General features: G+C 52.0%; 1 protein-coding gene across 1 annotated transcript in view; it reads left to right on the top strand.

Annotated features, from left to right (window-relative positions):
- Positions 1-437: 437 nt before the first annotated feature.
- The window catches only part of CHST13 (carbohydrate sulfotransferase 13), a gene marked incomplete at its 5' end in the record, with an annotated part of 32800 nt that continues 9874 nt past the window's right edge, over positions 438-23363 (top strand). The window contains one exon of the mRNA XM_082004827.1: positions 438-531. Within this exon, the coding sequence (XP_081860953.1) occupies positions 438-531 (94 nt within the window). The remainder of the gene's footprint in view (positions 532-23363) is intronic.

The raw sequence follows: 23363 nt of genomic DNA, 5'->3' as shown, positions 1-23363 counted from the left end.
AGAGGTGCATGTTAAGGCCACGAGGCGTTGTGATGCTTGCCAAGCGCCGAACGTGCTGAGAAAAGTCACCAGGAAACTCCCGAGCCCGCCAGCACGTCGGCAACTCTCTCTTCCCCCGCGAGGAGTCCCGAGGCCGTCACGGCAGCTCGCTCGGGAGCGCGTGCTGCCGGGCGCCGGCAGGCACGGACACGGCGCCGGGCCGCGCCGCCGCCGCCCAGCGGGGCGGGATGGGGCGCGCGGCCCCGCGGGGCACGCGGGGGGCCGAACTCCCCTTCGCGAGGCCGAGCCGCTCCGCTGTCACTTCCTGCCGGCGGGCCGAGCCCCGCCGAGCCGAGCCGAGCCTAGCCGAGGCGGCCCCGGCCGCGGAGCGGGGCGGGGCCGGCGGGGCGCTCGGCGGGCCCTGGCCGCGGGGCTGCGCCGGGCAGCCGCGGCGGAGGATGCGGCGGAGCCGGGCGCCGCGGCTGGCGCTGGCCGCCTGCCTCGGCTCGTTGCTGCTGGGCGTCTTCTACTTCCAGAGCGGCCTCAGCCCAGGTGAGTCCGCGCCTCGGCCGGGGGCTGCCAGCGCTCTCGCTGGGGCGGGTCGCGGGGGCGTGCGGCGGAGCGGGCCGGGCTGCGGGCACGGTGGTCAGCCCCTCGCAGGCTCCTAAAATCACTTCGATGCCGGTGAGAGCCGGTCGGGTCCGAGGGGCCGATCCGCGGGGGAGCTGTTTAAGTGCGGGGCAGCCGGAGGTCGCAGGTTTCTCGGCCGGGACCACTGAACTTCGCTGTTGTGTTTGCTTGCAACCTGCGACCGGCTACTTATCCCGTCACAGCGCTGCTGGTCGGCGCTGAAAGTCGTGTTCCGTTTCTAAGGCAAGCTCGTTTCGGGTGACCGTCCCGTCCGGTGTCCCTGCCTTCAGCGAGAGCTGGGCGTGAAATTGTGTGGAAGCGCTGCGGCGGCGCTGGGGTTCGGGCAGAGAGGGGAGCTGCTCTCTTCCAAACTCGTGGCTGTTTCACAGCCACGGTCACTGGGGAAGTCCTGGGGAGTCTGGTTGAATTACTCAAGGGACTTCTTTAGCGTGTGCTCTTAGAAATATCTTCCACACTGGGAAACAATTCAATAATCACAGGACTAAAATATAAAGAGTTTTGTACTGGAGGGGTTAGTTATTTCCCTGCCTGCTTTCTGCTCTCTTGGGGAAATTAGCTCCTCTTTCCTAAGAGACATTATTGGGTAGTTCCTGTAGTTTTAACAATGTACTAACATTTTCTGATTACAGCAGCAATCCATCAATGGGACCTCTAAAGTTACATCTTACAATTCAGAAGACTGATGTGACTGAAATGTTAGTGGAATTTTATCAGTATGGACTAAATGAAATGCGATTTTGCTTTTATAGGGGCTGCTCCATCACTTTAATGTGTTTTTTCCTAAAAATAAAAAAGGGCTTAACTTGTTGGCTGAGTAAGATTGAAAATGAGTTAGGTTTCGGCAAGCATTTGTTATTTCTAGAAAACCATGTGAAGTTTGTCAGATGAATTCCGTAATCCCGGAAGACCACAATCAGTATTGTATTCCTTAGTAACTTTTTTTTTTTAAAGAAATTATATATGCATCTTATTTTAGTATTGGGACCATTCAGTAAAAAGTGCAGCACTGAATTGGTGCTCATCTCCAGGGCTCCTGACGGAGAGCTCATTGCGTTTTACGTTGCGCTTTCTAATATTTGACTGGAAAATGTGGCTCTCTTCAGGACTCTGGTTTTCAAAAGGAGACTTCTGCGTGTGTGAGTCAGCAGAACTTTCTGTGCTTACTTGACTTCAATCCCTTGCATGATCTCAACACAGTTTCACGCAGAGTTCCCATCAGGTCAGAGCAAACCAGGTGATGGTAATGGTGATGGCATCTCACGAGGGGTTTGGGGGATTTTGGGTCTGGAATGCGCCCTTGAGAGGCGCTGGCCCTCTGAGGCTTTGGGAAATGCAACACCCTTAATAGGCTGCAGATCTGTTGCCTTGATATGGGGTAAGGGTGATTTTTTGAAAGGTCCTGTAGTTTGTTGATAGGTCTGGGGTAGGGAACCCGACTTGCTGGAAACCAGTGGTGTTTTGTTGCTCAGTGGAAGCCCGTTTGTGAGGGTGGCGAACACCCGCTGCAGATTTGCCTCTTAAGGCTCACAAAAGAGGCAAATTAAAGGGATATTCATGTTCTCTACAATCTGGTTGTTTTCTAGGCAGAGAGTTGTCTCTCTGGCTCCAGCCTTAATTTTTGTGCCATTTATTCCCCTTACTATTTTTCAGTTTACAGTTTTTCCTTTCCTCTTTAGTTCTGTGAAAAACTCACACTAGCAGAGGAAAGGTCATTACCATATACAGAAAAGAAGCAAGCTAAAAATTGCCTTTTTTTTTTTTGTCCCAAAGGAAAGCAAGCAGAGGCCAATTACTTGAATTTTAGAAGTTACTAGTTATGATAATAGGTAAACAATTTGCAAACAAAAATGTCATCTTTAAAGTGATGGTTGCCTTGAGGTTGTTTGGAGTTCTAGTTGTCTGGTGACATTTGGTTTCTATAATAATGAATAAAAATGCTAGAAAAAGAGGCAGCGCTATGAGTTTTCCCCAGGAGCAGTCAGATCCTTTCCTCTGTCTTTATTCCGCAGGATTCAGCAGGTCACCTTTCCTGGGCCACCCACAGTCCATTACACGTAACGTGCTGAATTAATCCTCTCTAACAGCACAGAGAGATCCAACCATCCTGTGACCAGGACAAGGAATACAACATGGAAAGAAAGATGATATAACCAGAAACATTTAAGTTTGAGAGTGCTAAGGGCTCACTCATCTCGGGCAGCAGGAATTAACTCCTCCATTTGCATTTCCCACTTTTAACTCCATCTGGGCAGCTGTGTGCTGGAGCGGTTTGCACTGAACTCTGTGGCTGTGCTGAAATAAGGCTTTCTTGTTCTGCCCTAGGAACACCCACACACCAGCATGTGCTGAAATAACTGTGCTCCTAAATGCCGCTGAGTTGGTTATTTTGGTGCTGGGCTGAATTTGTTTGTACTGAAGTCAGTGGTAGAATCCCTCGTTGTACCTCCTGGAGGCAGAAATGGGCTCAGGTGTGTTTGCCAACCTCATTGGCGCTCAGGAGAGGTGAGACGAGTCTTGGTGCTCCCCAGGGAGAGCATCCACATGTGGGTTTGTGTGCTTGAGCACGCACTGACTTCATATCCCTGGTTGTTTTCCGTTGGCTTTTCGTGCCTCTGGCTGTACCAGTGAGCAGTCACGGGTGACTGTAGTCCTCATTCTCCCCTGGCCGTGGGGTGCAGCTGCACCCATGGGCTGTCTCCTGCTCACTTCAAGTCAGTGATGACCTATCTGTCCTGTTAGCCTTCAGCTGTCTCACTCTAGGCACACAGACACGTGGCCAAAAGAATATCTGCATCGCAGGAAGGTGCTGAAGTGGTGCCGAGCACGCTGTCAGGTGGAGTTTACAAAGACTGCCATAGTGGGTAGTTACGGGGTTTGGCTAGAGCAGTCATCTTTCAGCATCTCCACATCCTCTTGCATCTGGACTGGTGATGTGGGCAGGTATGGTCAGCTCCTCCGCAAACCTCAGGTGATCTGAGCTTGGTGTTGGGAGTGCCTTGCTCCATCAGGGGGACTTGATTGTACTGGTGTCAACCCACAGCCATCCAGGAGATTCCGCCTGGCCTCGGCATGATTGTCATCCACCTTCTGAGTTGATCTTCCTCCACGGTCTCCTTCAGGAATGGTGCATTGCTAGTGGTGGCTATGCTGACTTCTGCACACCATACATTTTCTGCATAGAGAAGGTGGCAATAAGCAGTGGGGCTCTCAGACTGTTGTTTGATCGAACTCTGGCTGCAGCGTGTCCAGACTGGCGCAGCAGTAAATGCTGGAGGCTGCTGATCCTTGTCTACATCAAAGCGTTGGTCAGTGCTGTTCTCAGGGGAACCGCACTGGTTTTAGCAATGGGTGGGGGAGCTATGGATGACTATGCTAGTACAGATGTGGGGCAGAGAGAAGGGAGAACATCTGAAGGAGGCAGAGGGAGGTGAGTGGCAGGTGGTAAGGCCCTGCACTCATCTGCATTTGCGGTTTCTGCAGACCTTAATTAAAAGTGCTGTGGGGCCACCCCAATGGTAGGTCTTTTGGGGAAACCACGAGTAGGCAAAATGTACTGACATCCAGAGAGCTGGTGGTTTTCAAGCTGCTAGTGAGAGACCAGAGGGTTGTGTGCCTGAACTTGCAGTCTCCTAAGCAGTTAAAAAGCAGGTCCTCCATCCCAAAAGAACATCTTTCCTAATGAGAGGCTATTGAGTGCTGTACGAAGCATTTTATGTAACCTTCCCCCTCTCAAGGCTTCTACCTCTGACCAATGTTACTTGAGGAAAAAATCCCCTTGCAATCCCAAAAGCGTTTGGAGGAAGAGGCGCCTGAGGCAAGGAGGGAGAGTGAGACTGTTTAGTCTGATCCCAAGAGACTCTTGCCTAAGAGCCGGGCTATTCTGTTCTTGCCCCATCTTTCCTGTGTCCAGTGCAGTGACTTGTGTGTACTGGAAGTGACTGGGGGGGTGTCGTGCCCTTCCTTCTACAAGGGCAGAGCTTGCACAGAGGTAACCAGCGGGAATGGAGAGTGTTCCACTTCCTCTTGTTTCTACTTAGTTCCAGCACTGAATCACCTTCTGCAGTAAGAAAGAAGGAAAAAACTTCAATCTCAAAATGCTGCTTTATTTCTGCTCTGCTTCTGTCCGACTGCAACAGCCAGCTGTTGCTTCTTGTGTCTTTTTAGCAGCACTGGCTTCTGCCCTCCCCATGTTCTTTCACGACCTGCTAAAAGCATGAGTTGTTGGGTTTCCATGGGGCTTTGCGCGTCAGACATACTCAGCCTTTGGTCTGACTCTGTCACAATGAGAGATACCAGAACCAGGATTGTAGTAGTGCCAAGGTTGTGATGCCGCTCCAGGAAGGTTTGGAAGCAGGGAAGCGGCAAGGTCCCTCTCTCCATCCTTATTTCCTCCTGCGTCAACCAGTTGGATCTCCTCTGGGCACTGATAGAGCAAAGCCTCCTCCAGCTGCTCCCAGAGTGGAGGTACCACCTCATCAGCCCCAGAGAGGAGGACTGGGGTGTTATAGGAGGATGAGCAGCAATGCCAGAAGCCACACCACTGGCATGTAGCACATGTCAGAGGCAGGAAACTGCCCTGTCATTCTTGTGTGCTTAGCAGCCCTCTGATGTGCCAAGGAGGATATATATGGAAGATAGCCATTGCCACCACTCTCTGCCAGCTTTGGGATGGTTTCCGTTGCCCAGCCCAGCACCTCTCAGTACCAGCAGGTCCAGGAGAAGCTCTTGCTACTGATCTTTGCAAATCTGGCCTTTCATGTTTTCTGAGCAATGCATCCAAAGTCAGTGGTTGCTCTTGTGAACTGTCAGTCAACTCCGACCTTGTGCCTAAAAATTTGTCCCTTCAGGGGCGACAAATTACTATAGAGATTATAGAGTGATAGAGACTATAGAGAATATAAGTGATTTGACTGAGGTCCCACAGAGCACTAGTCCCTGAACCTACAAACGCACCTAGACCTTGCCTGAATGGAGCGACTTACACACTTAGATATTATCAGATCTTTATAAACCAGAGATTATTTTTTTTCAGAACAGGAAAGAGCCTGTTTGAGACCTCAGTTCCTCCCCATTGTTTAAAGGTATTTTCAGGCTGAAATTCAGGCACTGCCTTGGGACATGAGCACAGTTTAGCCAGTGAAGGCTCTCTGAGACAGGGTCATGTTTGCAGCTGGCTGACACATGTCCTCCAGCCTTCCAGATAACAAGGGCTATGATGCCTTCACCCTGGCTAACACTGCAAGTGCAGGCAGGGATGTGAAATCTAAGATGCCCTCTGAGGTGGTATTGGCTTTTAAGTTTTATTTTGTTTTGTTTGCTTTTGTTCTGGGGCAGTTTTGCCTGGCTGAGATTCCCGGTCACAGTGTTGTGATGCCCAGAGGGTTGTGTGCCTGAACTTGCAGTCTCCTAAGCAGTTAAAAAGCAGGTCCTTCGGGGAGCCAGTGCTCAAAGTACAATGACATTTGTCAGCTGAGGCATTGGGCAACACGGGCTGGAAAGCCCTCAGATCTGCCATGTTTAAAGAAGACATGAAGTGCTGTAGCCATGACCTGTTGTGGTAGAAAAATCTGCCTGGTTCAATGCTGAGAGCAGGGCAGTAATGAAGCCCATCTGCTCCCAAGGGACAGGCTTTTCATGAGGAATTTTTTCTCTAGTCCTTCTTGGCTTTCTATGGTTTCCTGAGAATCCCTGATACTTGCAAGAGGTTGGGAGGGGGAAGGAGGGGAGCTTAGCATGCCAGGAGCTAACTCTGTGCCTGCAGGAGAGATTCGTGTCTCGATGGCTCTGCCAGGAGGATCCAGCCTTCACTGGCCCCACATCCCTCTGGCATCCCAACCCAGCTGTTTCTTTCTGGCAGAATGTTGCACCCGCGCTTTCTGCTTTGTCCCCACTCCCAAAACCTCAAGACTCCTATCTATCCTGCAAAAAGGACTCCACAAAAACATCTTCTGGGAGCAGTAGGATCTTTGCATGTGTTGGTGCAGGAAGTGCCAACATTGCTGATGTTTTGGGGTTTTTTTGCTGATAAATTCTGGTGATCATTGGTCAGGTCTGAGGCAGGGAGACGAGTGCCCACGCAGTGGCCTGGGCGCTCCTGGGGGTGCTGGCATTTATTATGTGCTGGATTTTCTTTGTTGGTCCTTGCTTCCTGCAAGCATCTGAATGGAGAGCATGACAAACCCTCCATCTTAATCCCAGTGCAAACACAGCTGTCTTTCCCAGGACTCGCTATCAGAAGCCAAGAAACTACAAAGGCATTAGGTGCTTAACTCCCATTACTTCCCTTCAGAGCTGAGTACCGAAAGAAGAGCTTAACTCCCCAAATACCTCTGTGGGGCCAAAGGGGGCTTGTTTCACATTGAAGCTTTGAGACACAGCTGGGCAAATGCCCAAAACTTTACTTGTTAAAAGGCAGTTAAAGACTATTAGTGGTCTGAGAGGTAGGGAACATCTCACCGAGTAGCTCTGGTGGTCTGGAAGGCGTGGAGTGAACATTGCGGTGCCTAGGTCCTGCCTTCACTGCATGGCTTGTACTGATGCTGAGAACAGCTATAAATGGAGCTACGCTAAGACTTGGGGGTATTTTATATTTTTCCCCCCAGTAAAATCATCCATGAGTGGAGGGAAGGCCTGGTGTCAGTGGAGAGTTGAATCCCATATTCCCAGCCTCTGCTGCCCAGTTCAGACCAGTCTGCACTCTCTCCCATACATATACCTGCAACTGCGGAGCTTGCGCTGCTGTAAACCGGGACACCCTCTCTCTGTCTCCTGCCTGGATCTGCAGTTTTGGGACAGGCCCAAACAACTACAAGCCCTCTGTGATTTCTCCACTGTTTCACATGGATCTTTTAATTTTTCCCTTCTTCAAACCCAACTACCTCCTTGGCAGTAAAACCCGTCCAGCAGGGGTGGATGGTGGGAGGTATTGCTAAATGCACCCAACACACACTGTTGCCCTGCGCGCATGTCCCCCTTCCCTGGTGCGCATCTCCAGGCGCTGGGATCCTTGCTTCATTGCTGGCTGTCGAGGTTTATTCTGACCAGCCCAGTTTTTGCTCTGATGCAGGTTTGCACCCCATGTAATCCTAGTAAATTATCCAGTAAAATCAACTGTAGAGCTCTGATAAATAGGGTTTAACCCCCAAATGTCTCCTCTGCAGGGTGGACTCGCTCTGTTCTCCATTTCCCAATTGCCTGTTGCTTCCACTGGGAAGCCAAAATCTCAGTCCAAGTCAAAGCCCTACATGGGGTAGGTAGAAAGAGTTGCTCTGTATCCCCAGAAGCTGGGTGGCCACTGCTCAGCTCAAGTCCTCTTTCTGCATGTCCTTCACAGGAGATCACCCAGTACAGGAGGTAGCACCAGGATGTGTGGTTTTGTTTCTCTTATATTGTTTTAATGAGCCGGGGAGCAAAGCCAGTGTTTCGTTTATTGTGTTGGAAGGACAGTGTGAGAAGTGGCTCTGTGCGACTCGGATCCTGTGCAGAAGTGACGCCCAAGGTTCCCCAGTGCCAACTGCACCCGCGGTGAGCTGGCTGGTCAGCAAACGGGGGCTGCAGAGGCACCAGCCAGGCACTGGGACATCTACAGACTTTGCAGGAGGCAGCACGGTTGGTTTCAGCAGCCACCAGTGGCTGTTCCCCCTTCCATGCAAGCCACCGAGACCTCTTAGCCAGATGAACCTGCAGCAGCTAATATCCTTGACTGCCACCCCACTTTAACAGCCCCCAAATTTCTGTTAACCGCTCGCTGCGCTGGATCTGACAGAGTACAGTATTGCCCTGAAGCGTGCTTTCAAGGGATGTTGTTGGACCTACAGTCTGAGCCCTGCAGACAGGACAGCGATTGCAAAAAGCAAACACCCCACACTGCCCTGTGCACACATGCTCCCCTGCAGTTGGCAAATACATCTCAGCGTGAGCCCCAGGCATCGCTGTGACTCGCCCTGGGCAGCTGCCTGAAAAATGGCCTTTTGGTATGAAAAGTTTGTGAATGGCTGTGCAAGAGCACTGTGTGGGATCTGGTCCCCAGCCCATGCCATCGGACATCTGTCTTGAAGCTGGTGCCATCCTGCTGACCCACCCAGCCTGGCAGGACCTGTGGATGTGGGGACATCTTTATGCTGGCTTGCTGGTGGACAGGTTAGTGTGAGGAAAGTTAAGCTCTCCCCCAACCTTTCTTTTAAATGTTACTGAGCAGGTTTCATTTTTTCCAGCTCCTTTGCAGTAGCCTTTACTGGGGTAGCTGGGGTGAATATGCTTTCTGAAGATCCCTGCCTTGTAACCCTTTCCATCTCCCACCTTTCGAAGGCTCAGAGGTGAAGATCTGCAGAAGCCTGAATTTTGTTTCTAGCTAGACCAGATCTTCCTTGCCTTGGAGAAGGAATTCAAAATCTGTTCAACTTGTGCAAATCCATTCCCTTTAGGTTGCTGGGATGGCACTGAGCAGGTTTAGCTTTAGGGCATGGAGGTGTCCAGCCTTGAGCTGGCCAGTGGGGAATTCCTGCAGCCTGGCAGAGGAACAGGCTAGCTGGTGTGGCTGCTCCTGTTTTCCCCATAGTGCCCCTGAACTCTTAATATTTGGATGAGCCTTAATTAGATAAAACAGTTGTAAATTTATGGGCAGGCAGACTGATGGGAATTTGGCTGGGAAGAGCTGGAAGTTGGGCTTTCTTGGCAGAAGAAAGCAGTTTTTCTCCCTGCTGGGTAGTACTGCAGCAGCTCTGTCACCCTTGGGTTCGGCAGCTACATCCACAGCTGAGGTGGCTCGTCACCATCTACCTGTGCAGGAAAGCCTGGCCACATAACCCACATCCTTCGGCAGCTCTATGCTGAGATGAAAATCACTGTTTGGTATTTAAAATGGTTGAGGACCTGGTTTTGAGGGTGCAAGTGCCTGTGGGTTCAGTGTCTGCCTACTTTTGCTGTCTCAGTTGCATACACTGCCCTGTGCAGTCTCCGGTCCTTCCCTGCGCAGCGGCAAGAGCTTCCTGCACCTACAGCTGGGCTCTCTGAGCACCAGCTGTTCCCAGCCCCGTGGGCAGCCCAGCCTGGCTCCTTCAAGCCTGTTTGCCTCCCTCTCTGTTAGCGTGTCCTGCTTTCCCACCACCTTGTCAGTGGTCCTCCCTGATGCATTGCAGTGATGGAGGACAAATGCAGTCAGTGTTCCCAGGTGCTGCTCTGCCTGATCCCCGTGACCGAACCCTCGTGGTGGTGCGTCGCGTTGCGAAGCTGTTCCCGCAGCTGGGAGATGCTGCAAATCACACTGCCCAGGATCCAAGTCTGGTGTTGTGCTCAGACGGGTCTGTTACATGGCTGTGTAAATGAACTGTGGCCGAGCACAGGTGCTGAGACCTGATGTCCTGAAGAAGCACCTGATGTTGGTGAGACCCTGCTTTTTCATAACGGGACTTAATTTTCGTAGACTCCCCCAGAGCATTATCCATCTGGACTTGAAGCTGCTTTCTACTTAGAAAGCCTCTTCTGAAGGTGTCACTGTCTCTGCAGTGACTCAAGTGGCAGATCAGTAAGTTCCTGGCCTTGGCAGGCCCTGGAAGCTGTACCCATGGTGTGTGTGCATGGAGGACATGTTTTGTGCTGGGGAATGTTTTGGACCTGCACAGCAGTGCACAGGGCATGTCGTGACCCATGGGTCCCTTCCCACCTCATGTCACCTCTGTGGTATGGAGGGATGTTGAGGCGATGAGTCCTGGCTTCTTGTCACAACAGTGCTCACAGCTTGTTCTTCTCTTTGTAAATGCCACTTGATTAATAGCCCTCCATCTCCTGGCTGCTCTCCCAGCCCTTCTGGGGAGGGAGCAGCAGCAGCGGGTTTGAGCCATGCCCTGGAGCGGTCCCTCCTGGAGCACTGATCTACCTGTGGATTTGCAGCCTCACCACTCATGTGAAACCGGACCCAAGCCTGCTCTCTGGCCAGATATTCCTTCACTCGTGAATTATTGACCTTGCAGGAAGATGGGTAATGTTGACATGAGGTTCAAAGGTGATGTTTGTTTGGAGCTGACGGGTACGGGTGTCTCAGGGGTTGTTCCACAGGGCTTCCTTCAAGGCAGGGACCTGGGAAATCAGCACAAACTAATTGGAGGTCAGAAGCTCCTCAGCAGTTCCCCATCCCCATTGCGATGCCCTGCAAGCACGCAGCTCTGCCCCGCTCCCCTGGCCGCGGGGAGCACCTCTGCACGGTCATGTTTTCCCATGCCGTGGGAAGGCGGCGAGTTCAGTCCTGCACACACCTGCAGAGCCGGGCCGTTCCTTTTGGCAAGGGTGCAGGGGTAGCATATTCACAGCTGGGTCTTTTCCAAGTTTACTGCTGGCAGTATCAGAGATTGACTTCCCTTTAGCTTAAAAGGACCAGCAGACACGAGCACGGTGAGACTGAAACAAGGCTGATGACGTTGGTGGAATTTTGCTTCAGTTGCCCATGAACAGCCACTGCTGGGTGGGTGGAGATGCAAGACTTCCGGTTCCCTTCTTCCTGAGGTCTCCACTAGACCTTGCCCATGCCCTGTAAAAGGAAAAGAGATGTCTTCAGAGCACCTGCTGCTAACAGCCGTTCTCAGGGCTTAACCAGCAACGGGGAGATAAATCCAACCAATCCAACCACCACTCAGACAAGTTGCTACCAGTGATGCTGGATCTGTTGTGTCTCAGTGCTCCAGTGACCCTGGAGACATTTGTATCCTCTGTTAAACATGCTGGCTGGGGAGACAGGGCTCGTTGGTGGCTCGTTGACCAGAGCCTCCTACTATCACTACTCAATACAGCAGAAGTAGGCACAAAGAGCTATGCGATGAGAAGTTATGTGCTGGAGATGGTTCTCCCTAGTCTCCAACAGGCTGTAATTAAGCTAGCTGATGCATCTCTTCAACACGTTGTAAAGCCTCTTGCTCTGTATCTTGTGGCAGCAAGTCTCACAGGTTAACAACCCGCTGTCATGTAGAAAGGCAGGACACAGACCCTCATCTGCCCCCGCCGAGAGCAGAGGGGCAAGGGCCGTGAAACAAAGCCGGGGAGGGAGTGGCTGTGTGCAGGGTGGTGCATTGGGAAGGGTTTGCTGAGCGTGCATTTTTTTTCCTACTTGTTGGGGCTTTCATCAATTCCAGATGTGTGGAGCTGATGAGATGGCTTGAAACGTATTCAGCAGGCAAGTCGTTGAGCCATACGACATTAGAGAGACTTCATTTTTTCTTGTGTGTGTGTAGGTAGCCTATGTGCAGAGGGCACAAACAGCATCTGCCTGAACCAGACCTGACTGCAGGCAGTTTTTGAGCAAGTTCAGCCTCATCCCCCGGCACCCTGGCCTGCTGTGGCCTCAGCAGCTAGGCAGAAGGCTGGTGTAGACGGGCTCTTGGCTTGGTAGATCCACACGGCTGTCTGAGACCAAGAGCTTTCTGCAGCTGTGGCTTGCCTGAGCCTGCCCAGCGACAGGAGCCCGCAGGGGTACGGACAGCACCGCGGCGCGCAGGGGAGAGGCGGGTCTCTGGTGCAGCCCTGCCAGCTGAAAATCAGCCCCTGCGCATCCCGGCAGGAATCTCTGCCTTGGCACTGCCAGCGCAAGCCCTTCTGCTGCAATTCCTGTTGAGCAGCAGACTGGAAAGGAGGAGTTTATTGACAAGGAATGGAAATGCTGGCAGTTCAGGCTTGCATTATATATGCAAGCAGTCAGCCAGGGCCAGGAGAGCAACAGGCATAATGGGGGAGAGAAATTGCTCTTGGAAAGCTTCTAGCTTGGCTTGTAGGAGGAGTTAACCATTTGAAAACAGAAGGTTGTATGGTGCTCATGCACAGATATTTGCTCGCAGAGGCCATATTCCTGCTGGATACTGTTAATTTTCTGTTTCCTATAAAGATCTCAATGGCATTCCTTGTGACGGCAGAGAGCTAAGCACGTCGCCCCTGTGAAATAACATCCTGCCAACCTCAAATGCCTGTCATCCTTCTATTAAACCTTCCTGACATCTGCCTCAGGCTGATACCAGGTGACCAGAGCCTCCTGCCACCCAGGGCACATGAGGGTTTAGGAGGAACCACTGAACAGGACAGAGTGTCCAGACTAGCTGCTGTTGGCTCTGGTCCTGCTCTGATCCCCAGAGATGATGCTGTGGCACTTGGCAGGTTGCTTGAAGCAGCTGGATTCTTTCTTTCCCTCTCTGCATGATTTATTGTGAGCTAATCCTATAGCTGTAACTCTTTTCCATCACTTGATTAGAGTTTCCCTGGCTGATCCTTGACTCAAGTTGACTAAACTGGAATAACAAAGCTTTCCTTGAAAAACAGGGCCTGAGCTGTCCCTGTCTCCGGGGAGGAGGGAGCCACACAGCCATGGGCCAGCTGTGCCAACCCCTGTGCCTGGGTGTGGCTGGTGACACTGTGATGGTCCAAGAGGTGCCATTGAGGAGAAATGAAGAAAAATTACCTTCAGAAACATAAACGCAAAGTAAGTTGTGTGAGAAAGCAGGAGTGAAGAGAGGAAAGAGCTTTCATGAGACTTTGTAGAAAACAAAGAGCTTCCGTATTGTCATTTTAATATCTTCTTCCTAATGCCAATGGCAGTAACTTCTTCCGAAGTAAACCTCCCAGGATCTTGAGCATCAAAGTAATGCTCAAGTGATTTTAAAGCATGTCCAGCAGCCAGATCTCTGAATCACAGTCACTTCTGGAACCAGTGACCGCCCGGTCCCTGTGCTGGCTTGGGTACGGCCAGCACTCCCTAAACAGGAGTCATCTGGCTGAAGCCTGGACACTCCAGGGATTTCATGTTTCAGGATTCTCTTCCAGGCAGTTGTTAAGGACTGAGCAGTCTCCTGTGGCGGGGGGGGCAAAAAATAAAGATAGAAAGATAATTATTTTCTTGCCCTGTATGTGTGACATGCAGTAGAAATCTGCAGTAGTGCAGGATGTTCAGACCCAGTCTCACATCAGGATTTTAAGGTTCTTTTTGTAGCAGCTTAAAAAAATACATACATCTGACGACACCCCCTCAAATCTCCAAGCTGCCTTGGCGGCTGCTGTCTGAGCAGTTGTGTACAGCATATGGAAGACGGAGTTGGCTGCAGACGCATTGATGCTAAATCGTCTGTCAGCTCCAGTGTTAACTGCAGAGTGCTGAGTTTGCACTGCAAATACGAAGCTCTGTGGGCTGGGTTTGTCATCCAGGCACGAGAAGCAAAATGCACACACGAGCCCATTGTCTCTTCTGACACGCAAGTGCTCCAGCAGCCTGCTGGGAAGTGCCCCTCGGAGTGGTGCTGGCGAGGGGCTGCACGCAGGGTCACGCTGGCTTCGCAGCGGCCGGGAGCGCTTGCACGCCTCGGGTGGTGAAAAGTCAGCACCAGTTCCTGGTAAATCCGTAAGAACATTAATAGAAACGGGAGGTGAAGATTACATTGTCAGCAGCGCTTGCCGTGTTTCCTTGGAGCGCTTTCTGCAGAGACCCCTCTTTTTTAGTGGTATGGAGAGAAACCCAAATAGCTCTGAATATTGGACCGCTGCCTCCCTCCCACCCCACGCCCCACGTGGCGCTGAATGGGGCACGCAGGCTGTGGTGCAGCAGTGGCTGCTCTCACCCAGCGTCCTGTCTCCAGCCATGCTCTGTGCCAAAGGGACAGCAGACCCTGAGGGGTGAGAATGAAGAAGCTGCCTGTCAGAGAAGTATTTTGTGGATTCTTTCAGTAGAGGATGGGGGTAGGGGTGTGAAACAGGTTGTATCCTCACATTTCTGTGCCAGCCCTATGTGTTGCCTGCCAGAAAGCCCTGTTCAGGTGTGATTCTTGGTCAGGATCTTGGTCGGGACATGTTTGAGCTAGAAGAGAAGATACCGAAAAGGCGATGACAAGGGGGACAGTACAGTGGGAAGCGGGTCAGGTCAGCTGCAAGGCTGCTGCCTCCGTCTCGCCAGCCCTTCAGGAGGTGTCTGCTGTTGTTCCTTGGCACAGTGGCATTGCCTGCCCTACAAAGGTTGCCACAGCATTTGGGAGGCTGGGCTGAGGCATTTTCCTATGAAAGTCAATGTGTCTGTGTTGAGCTGGATCCAGACAGAGAAACCTGAAGTCTGCTTGGCACTTTGCGCTGGGGGCTGAGCGAATGCCCCATATCTGCTCTCTACAGTTTTATTGCATCCAGCATAAGTCACCAAGCATGGCAATGTTTATGGGTAGGCGACAGTCATGAACAAGCATGCAACCCCGCACCAAGGAAGCAGGGACTGTCCGTCTGCCTTTCGCCAGCAGGCTGGAAACGCCGTGAATGCATTTAATGCACTTAATGCTCCTGGGCTGTCCTTATACCTGTCTGCCCCCATATTCCTGTGTGTGAGGGCCCCGTGCTGGGAGTAATTTGCACTTTGTGGGTGGTGTAAGTGCCCCAATATCAGACAGGCAGGTGATGCAGCTCTGCTGCTGCTCCGTTCCCCGATGCCGCATGCCAGAGGCACTCCCATCCCGCAAGCCCCAGCCACAGGGTCCCAGACAGCGACAACTCTGTACAGACATCAGGGATCTCACATACAGGTGGAGGCAGGTGTGCTGGGATTTTTGGTCTCGCTTCAGTTCCCTGAGGCCGTGCGTTTCCACCCCGAGATGTTCACCACAACCACTGCTGCTTCTGGCAGGCTCAAACGTTCCCTGTCTGGCTGGAAGGAGAGCAGGATGTGTACTCGCCCCTCTGCATGGCTCTTCCCATCCATCACTTTCCATAGGGAAGAGCTTAGGACCTTCAGCCGCACCCTGAATTAACATTTCCTGGAGGCATCACACCCTGAGTCCCTCTCTTGCCCATGGACCACTGCCTTCCAGACATCCCGAGAAGAGTGAATGATTTTTCCTGTTAAAGGCCGTGCGGTCTGTTAAATTATCCCATGTAAAACAGTGACTCATTGTCCCCTCTTAGAGTGTGTGTCTTGGCTAGAGAGAGGCTGTCATTAGTGCCAGCGAGCCTGGCTGCTGTTACCATCCAGTTGTGCCACACAGCCCTGGGATTCTGGACAAGCTGCACTGTGGTGATTGCTGCAAACAAGGGTATTATTTTTAGGGGGTGACACCTCCTTTCATCTCCTTCCCAGAGGAAGTCATCTTGGGCATTGGGGAGAGCCCATGCACACCTTGTAAAAGTGCGGTCAGGGGATCCCCAATACCTGCAGATCTCAATGTGTGTAGGAACTGTGTGGCTTGAGGATGGAAATGCCACAGAAGGGTTTGTCCCAGGGGATAGTAACTGTGGAGCATGTGTATTTGGTGGAAGGAGGCTGGAAAATGCTCTTTTCCCTCTTGTCTAGGAGGTTTGTACAGCTGGGCCTCCTCAGAATGGGAATTGTCACCTCAGAGGTTACTGCCTGTGGTACCTCTTCTGAGGAACGTGGCTGGAAAAGAGGTTCTGGTGGTCCCTCCTCAAGCAGAGACATGGGCTGAAAATGGGTGTTAGGGATGGGGTGCCCCATCACCCTTCAAGAGCCGTCTGTGGCTGCTTGGAGTCAGCCTTAAGTAGCCTCCCAGAAAACCAAAAGAGCCATTTGGGGAAAAGGGAGAGGTTTCCAGAGAAAGTTTGTGTGATAGGAGCTGGTAGGACCCCTCCATCGGCTTCATGGGGTTGGGACATGTTTTAGGCAGGTACTGGAGAAGAGGAAGAGGGTGGACCATTGCACAGCTTTCATCCCTCGTCTGCACCCCTCCCTCATCTTGCCCTGAAATGGTATTTTATCATGGTGGCTATAACATCACTTCTAGGTGACCCTGGTGCCTGTGGTGCTGCAAAACCACCTTCTACCCATATGCAAATGTGTGCAGGTTCATCCGTTCGAGCTGCTGAGAGATTTGTCTGCAGGTTGTGGTGCCTGTTGTATGGGGGCTGTTCTCCACGTAAACCTCCTCATGCGCACGTCCTGTCTTGCCCCACTCAGGCTCACCTCCCAGCTGCTTTTATTTGTGGTTTTTCCCTTAGCGTTGTGGGCAACCTCCTTGCAATGCATCTGTGTTTAGCCCTCTGCAGTTTCTAAGTGCTGAGAGGTGAGGGGAGCCGGAGGGGTTAATTATTTGGTTTGGCTGTTTCAAAAGGGCTAGGGGGGATGGTAGAAAATGTGTAGTGGTGGAAAAAAAGCCTGAGCTAAGCTTTCAAGCATCCCTGTGCTGCTGGGACTTGGTTCTGTCTGATCCAGCCAAGTTCAGGTCACTCGGTTGGTTTAATTTCTGCTGAATGAAACAGCTTTAAGTTGGGACTGCATGAACGGCCGACTGGAGCATTCTCCCTTCCCATGGGGAGCTGTCCTGGCAGGCTGGGCTGTTGGTACTGGGATGTCTGTGGGCACCATCCTGAACTTGGCTGGACCTCTAAACAAGGGTGTATTGTACCATCTGAGGCAAAACTTCCAATGGTCCATTGCTCAGCCCCAAAGTGAGCAGGTACGTGTTTTCCAGCTGACCATGTCGTGTGGGTACTGTTGAGCCTTATACAAACTCATAGCAGCAGTCTTGTAATGGTAAGAGAAATTAGATACCCTTTGTTCGGCCCTTTGATGGACAAGCAGATGAGCTTCAGACTTGTGTTTTATTCCCCCTCCCTGCGAGAACAGACGTATTTTGGTTGTCCGTGCTCCTGGGGGGTGTGACACCAGTGACAGCTGCCAAGCTGCTGCGATGCTCCTTGTGAGAGAGGATGGCTGGCTGGAGATGGGGCTTTGCCGTTGGGGGATAACTGGGCTGACAACATCCAGGTGGTGGCTCTGCTTGAAAATGGAGTTGTATGGCCCAAACCCAAGCTACCTGGAGGCAGTTTCTGAGCCTGAGAGTTAGGATGTGGTGCAGTGCTGGTGAGAGAAGACACTTTTCTGGGGTTTCAGAGGGACAGCTGAGCTTCCAAGTCCTGTGCCAATGCCTCAGGGTTGTGGCTCAGCTGGTGACATGGAGGGGTGCCATAAAATCATGTGGTGGGTTTGCAGGGGACAGGGATGTGCCTGCCTGCTGACCTGCTCAAGGAAGCAGGATCACAACGGTGACTCTAGTCTTGCCTTTCTGATACGCTACATTAGCCTGACTGGGTTATCTGGGAAGAACTTGCTCCAGGACCCTTGCAGGGGCACAGCCAGCACAGATCTTGGGCTCCCCTTGGAGGTCCTGTTCATAATGCTGCCATTGCCTGTTGCTCCAGGGAGAGGTGTATGGGATCAGGGTGTTAGTTGGGTCCCGGTGCAGACACGTGGGCTCCCTGTGCAGTTCTTTCAGCCATCCCTAGGTAGTCAGCTCAGCGGGATACTGCCCCTTGGCTCTGCTATAGTGTCTGAAAATGCTCTGGACCAAGCAAGGCGAAGGTCCTGCTGCTCCCCAGGATGCCCCAGGTTGTTGCCCTGCTGCAGGCAATGGGAGAGGAGCTGGCAGGGGCAGGTCTGAGGGAGAATGGCAGATTGTTTCCTTTCCCTAACAAGTGAGCTGAGACAGATGTCTCTGACAGACTACGCTGCCTCTACCTCAGCAGAGAGAAATGCAGAGCCAGCCAGCCTTTACCGAGGCTTGGCCCACAGAGCAGAGGGCAGGCTGTCAGGATAGGCTGGGTTATGTATGACCAACTTGTTCATCAGCCTGGGGAATACCGGAGGTGGACGGCGGTGGGTCTGCCTGTGACCACATTGCATGGGGCTGCGTTAAGTGGCAACCTATTGCCCATGTCCACATAACCTGCACAGGAGTCACCCGCTGCTGACCTGCTGATGGGAACGAATGGTCACCCGTGTCTTTTCTGAGCCTCTGCAAGAGGACGTTGTCACAAGGCAGAACAGATGGAACAAGCCATAACTGGGGAGAAAAACACCATGCAAAGAGAAGCAAAGATGGGAAGGGCAACAGGGGCATTTCCCGAGCTACAGAGGATGTGGATCTGGAACAAGAAACGTATGTTTGTATTGTAAGTGTTAGAGCTACAGAGCTTTGTGAGTTGATGCCAGCTCCCCTCCATCACTCCTCCTGCTCACCACTTGCTGGCACAGCCCCAGGATAAACAAAAGAGGTCAAACACAGTGTTCGCTCCAAAGGAATCTGTTGTCTGCCACGTGGAAGCTGTGTGAGGTGGGCTCAGCTGGGGCTATCGCAGGTCAATATCTGAGCTTTCTCCTTTCCTGTAATGCAACTGCTTGGGGAGCAGTGCTGTGCATAGGAGAGGCGTGGGTAAAGATCAGAAAACACCTCTTTCTGGTTGTTCCCCATAGAGCTGGTTACTTCTTGTCATTGCTTCTGCCTGTCTCAGTATTGCTATTTAGCTTGAAGTGCTCCGTCTCCCCAAAATGCTTAGTCGTGCGTGTGCTCTGCTGCCAAGTGTCCCTGCTGGAATGGGGCATGGATGCTGCCCGCTACCTCTGAGTGTGCCCAAGGGGCACATCTCCTAGTGCCGGAGTGTAAACAAGTGCAGAGATACCCATCAGCTGTCTAGGGAACAAACCTCAGCTCTGAAGATGTAGGAAGAAACTTGGCTTGCTACCTGGTAAGAGAGCTCCTTCCAAATCCGCTCCCGCAGGCCCTCGGCAGAAGTCTGGAGGCTGCCAGGCAAGTCTGAAATGCCTCGGGCATCGCCGGTCCTCTCGCCGACCCCCTGCATGCCCCAGAAAGACAGTGGTTGGGGCTGCGCTGCGGAACAAGAACCGGTCTTTGTACGCGGTTGTCATGTTATTGTTTCACTTTTGGGGGCAGAACGGCGCTTGTCATGTCCTGGAGGTTCAGGGATCAGTGTTCTTTGCTGTGACTGATGCTCTTGGCTCTCCCCCAGCAGGGGGTACAGCTCCCGCGTTTGCACTGCCGCTGTCCTGGGCAGCCTCAGCCAGGTCGCTGGTGTTTGCCTGCCACCCCAGATTTCCCACACTATGGCCTCAAGTCCAGTGCCTCGTGTCCGAAGTACTCGGGATGCTCCTTTTTCCCTCATGAGCTGTGGGAATACACATTTCCCCAGTGGTGCCACAAGACGGTGAGAGGCAGGCTCCCCTCTAACCCGACGGAGGTAGCTGCTGGCGTGGCACAGCAGCGTGACGGCGGGCAAGGGCTGCTCTCTCTTTACCGGCTTTAAGAACAGCAACTCAGGCGAGGCGCCGTGGGGCCGTGCTAGAGGACACGTCTTGCTGCGCTCTCACGTTGTGGTCAGCCCCTTGTCATGCGGCCCCACACAGCAGCCGTGTCCCCCCTTCCCTCCCCACATCACCACTGCATGTGGGGGATCTTCAGCCTTGGCAGAGAAGATGCTCAAGCAGACTGGAGTTTTTCCGGGCGATTCATTGAGGCACTGAGAACAAACACCTGGGTGAAGCCCAGCCGATTACACCTCCTGCTTCTTGTTTCACTTGCAGCTCCCCAGCGGAGGGGCTTGTGTCTGAATTCACAAAGCTGAAGGATGCATTTAAGCAAATCAAGCATGTGGCTGTGTTAGATTTCTTTTCCTTTCTCCTCTAGCATTTTAGTTCAGCCTCTGTTGTCTATATCCCTGGCTTTTTAGATGCAGTAAAAAGGAGCAGTCGCAGGTCACAAGCGGTGTTCCCCAGGGCTCGGTTCTGGGGCTGGTCTTATTCAATATCTTTATCGATGATCTGGATGAGGGAATTGAGTGCTCCCTCAGTAAGTTTGCAGATGACACCAAGCTGAGTGGGAGTGTTGATCTGCTGGAGGGTAGGAGGGCTCTGCAGAGGGATCTGGACAGGCTGGATCGATGGGCAGAGGCCAACTGTATGAGGTTTAATAAGGCCAAGTGCAGGGTCCTGCACTTTGGCCACAACAACCCCATGCAATGCTACAGGCTTGGGGAGGAGTGGCTGGAGAGCAGCCCAGCAGAAAGGGACCTGGGGATGCTGGTTGACAGCCGGCTGAATATGAGCTGGCAGTGTGCCCAGGTGGCCAAGAAGGCCAACAGCGTCCTGGCCTGTATCAGGAATAGTGTGGCCAGCAGGAGTAGGGAAGTGATTGTGCCCCTGTACTCGGCACTGGTGAGGCTGCACCTTGAATACTGTGTTCAGTTTTGGGCCCCTCACTACAAGAAGGATGTTGAGGTACTGGAGCGTGTCCAGAGAAGGGCAACGAAGCTGGTGAGGGGTCTGGAGCTCAAGTCTTATGAGGAGCGGCTGAGGGAACTGGGGTTGTTTAGTCTGGAGAAGAGGAGGCTGAGAGGAGACCTTATCGCTCTCTACAACTACCTGAAAGGGGGTTGTGGCGACGAGGGTGTTGGTCTCTTCTCCCAAGTAACTAGCGATAGGACAAGAGGAAATGGCCTCAAGTTGCGCCAGGGGAGGTTTAGATTGGATATTAGGAAAAATTTCTTCACTGAGAGAGTGGTCAGGCATTGGAACAGGCTGCCCAGGGAGGTGGTGGAGTCGCCATCTCTGGAAGTGTTCAAAAAACGTGTGGATGTGGCGCTTCAGGACATGGTTTAGGGGACATGGTGGTTCTGGATTAATGGTTGGACTTGATGATCTTAAAGGTCCTTTCCAACCTAGTGATTCTGTGATTCTGTGATTCTGTGAATTCTAAGTAAATTGGATTTGCCTCTTTACTGAAGCCAAAAATTTGCATACCCAAATCAAAACCTTCCTGTAAGAATAAAAATAGGAGTGGGTTTTGGTTTTAATTCCCAGAGGTGTTCCCTTAGCTCTGAAGATGCATAAGGATGTGAATCCAGAACGGCCACACTTTTTCACAGCTGAATGCAGCATGCAAGAAAGCAAACGGTCGCTAAGTTGGTCGTCTTCTCCGTCAAACAGAGGTCACTACCTTCAGCCGTGTTATGTTGAGTTTGGTGGAGGATTTTGGTGTTTGGGATCCCACACTACTCTCATTTTGAAAAGTATCTTTTAAAAAAAAAAACAACAAAACAACAATCAACCCTTGTGCTTAGGTGGAAATTAAGCAAACGTGTTCTCCACCAGTGCAAGCCCAAGCATAAAAGCCTGAACTTCCTAGACTTACACTTTGCTTCCTTGAGACCAGCACTGTTCGACCCAACAGTTCTGCTCCTTCCAGGCAGGGCAGCTCTTCACGCAGACCATGGGCCACTGCCCGGGGGTTCAACTGCTGCTTCCACGTGTGATTTCTTGGCCTCTGTGCCCTGGACCATCCTCACACAAAGTGTCCAGCCACCAACCGGGCAGTGTGTCCCAGGCTTTGCTATCAAACTGGGAGGGAAAACTGAGCTCAGACTGCAGGAACTGGCTGGGTCTATCACTGCTGTTGTCAAGCTCTATTTTCTTCTTTTCTCTCTCTTTTTTTTCCTCTTGGATGTTAAAATCGAAAATTGGACAGATTCCGCAGGCAGTGGCTGCAGCTAGAATTTGGCTTTGAACAACACAGTCTCAATATCCTTTCTTAAATTAGATGGCAGGATCCTTCTCCGTGTCTCTTGGGTGCAGTTATTTTAATAGTGAGAAGCTTGTCTTCATGAAGCGGGGCTGCGTTTCTCCAGTCAGGGATGAGTGAGACATCACTGGTACGACCAAAGCACTCCTTCGCTGCCCATGGCAGGTGCTGAAGAGTCAAAAAAAGGAGAGTCTGAAAAAGCTCATTGCTGTGCCCACAAAGAGATCCAGGTGCTAATTTCTGGTTCTTCCAGTGACTGACTTTAAGCAAGTGCTGATCCCTTTACACTACAGAGCTCCAGATTTTGTTTCCCCTTTTGATATAAAGTGTTAATATTGTTCTTATTTGTTTCCCACCATAAACTCTTCTTTATCCTATAAATACAGTTCAGCTGCACATGCCATGTGTGCCAGGCAGTCAAGTCATGTCACCAATACCATTGCCTATGTTCAAATCACAAATGTGACGGATTGACACCGCCTCTCCCCCCAAGTTCAGAGCTTTTTTTCGGTCTGAGAGCGAGCATCAATCAGATGCCCCCAAGAGTGGCTGCCCTGAGAATTGGCTCTTCCAACAGTGCAAACAAGCACCTACGCCACTCGCCCGCTGGGAGTCGCAGGCTGTAATTAACACTCAAACTGATCATTTCGGGTGGCCGGGCACCACAATCATTTTTTCTCTTTTTTTAGGTTTTGCACAGACACAACAGGAAGCGAAGCTGGGGCTGTGAGACAGCAGCGGGGAGACAGCGGTGGGGTCAGGATTAGCTCCTTGGGGCCTCTGGCGTGCATACTCACATGCAAGCACACGTGCTTGCTCTTCACTTCCCTTGGCTGGAGACCACTGAATCTCCAGGTTTTAACCCTCTCTAGTGTTTTGTACTGGAGACCACGAGTGGAGCTTTTGGCTCCTTGTGGCCCCAGAGTCCAGCCTGGAAAATGCCTGAAAGTTCCATCCTCCAGCCCAGAAGGAGTTGGGATTCCTCCTGCTGCATCTCGGTCAGACTCCCACTGATCTGGGATTTCCAAACCTCTTCCTATCTGGCAGCTGAGCCAGTGAGCATGAAGATGTCCTGCATGTGAAACACCCCCGTCCCCCTCTGCTGGCCTGTGCCCAGGGGACAATCATATCCTGGCTCAGCTCGTACACTCATCCCCCTCCCATGGGGCAGCAAGTCCTGGGGTCACCCGGCTGCCTCGCAGCCCTTCTCTTCAGCTCTGGATGTGCCTTGGTCCCAGGAGAGCAGAGCTGTCAGTGCTGCAGGAGAGGGTCGCCAGTGCTATGGATGATAGTATTCATGCACTTTTTTGCTGCTATGGCAAATACCTCACCTGAGGTACGTTTCAGGACTTCATTTGCCTTTTTCATGACTGTCGCACTGGCAGCTGAACTAATGCATCTGGGACCTTC

This window comes from Phaethon aethereus (genome assembly GCF_964289735.1).
Source record: "Phaethon aethereus genome assembly, chromosome: 11".
NCBI classification, from domain to species: Eukaryota; Metazoa; Chordata; class Aves; order Phaethontiformes; family Phaethontidae; genus Phaethon; species Phaethon aethereus.
Note: the sequence above shows the minus strand (reverse complement) of the source record. Positions and strands in the feature narration are given on the sequence as shown.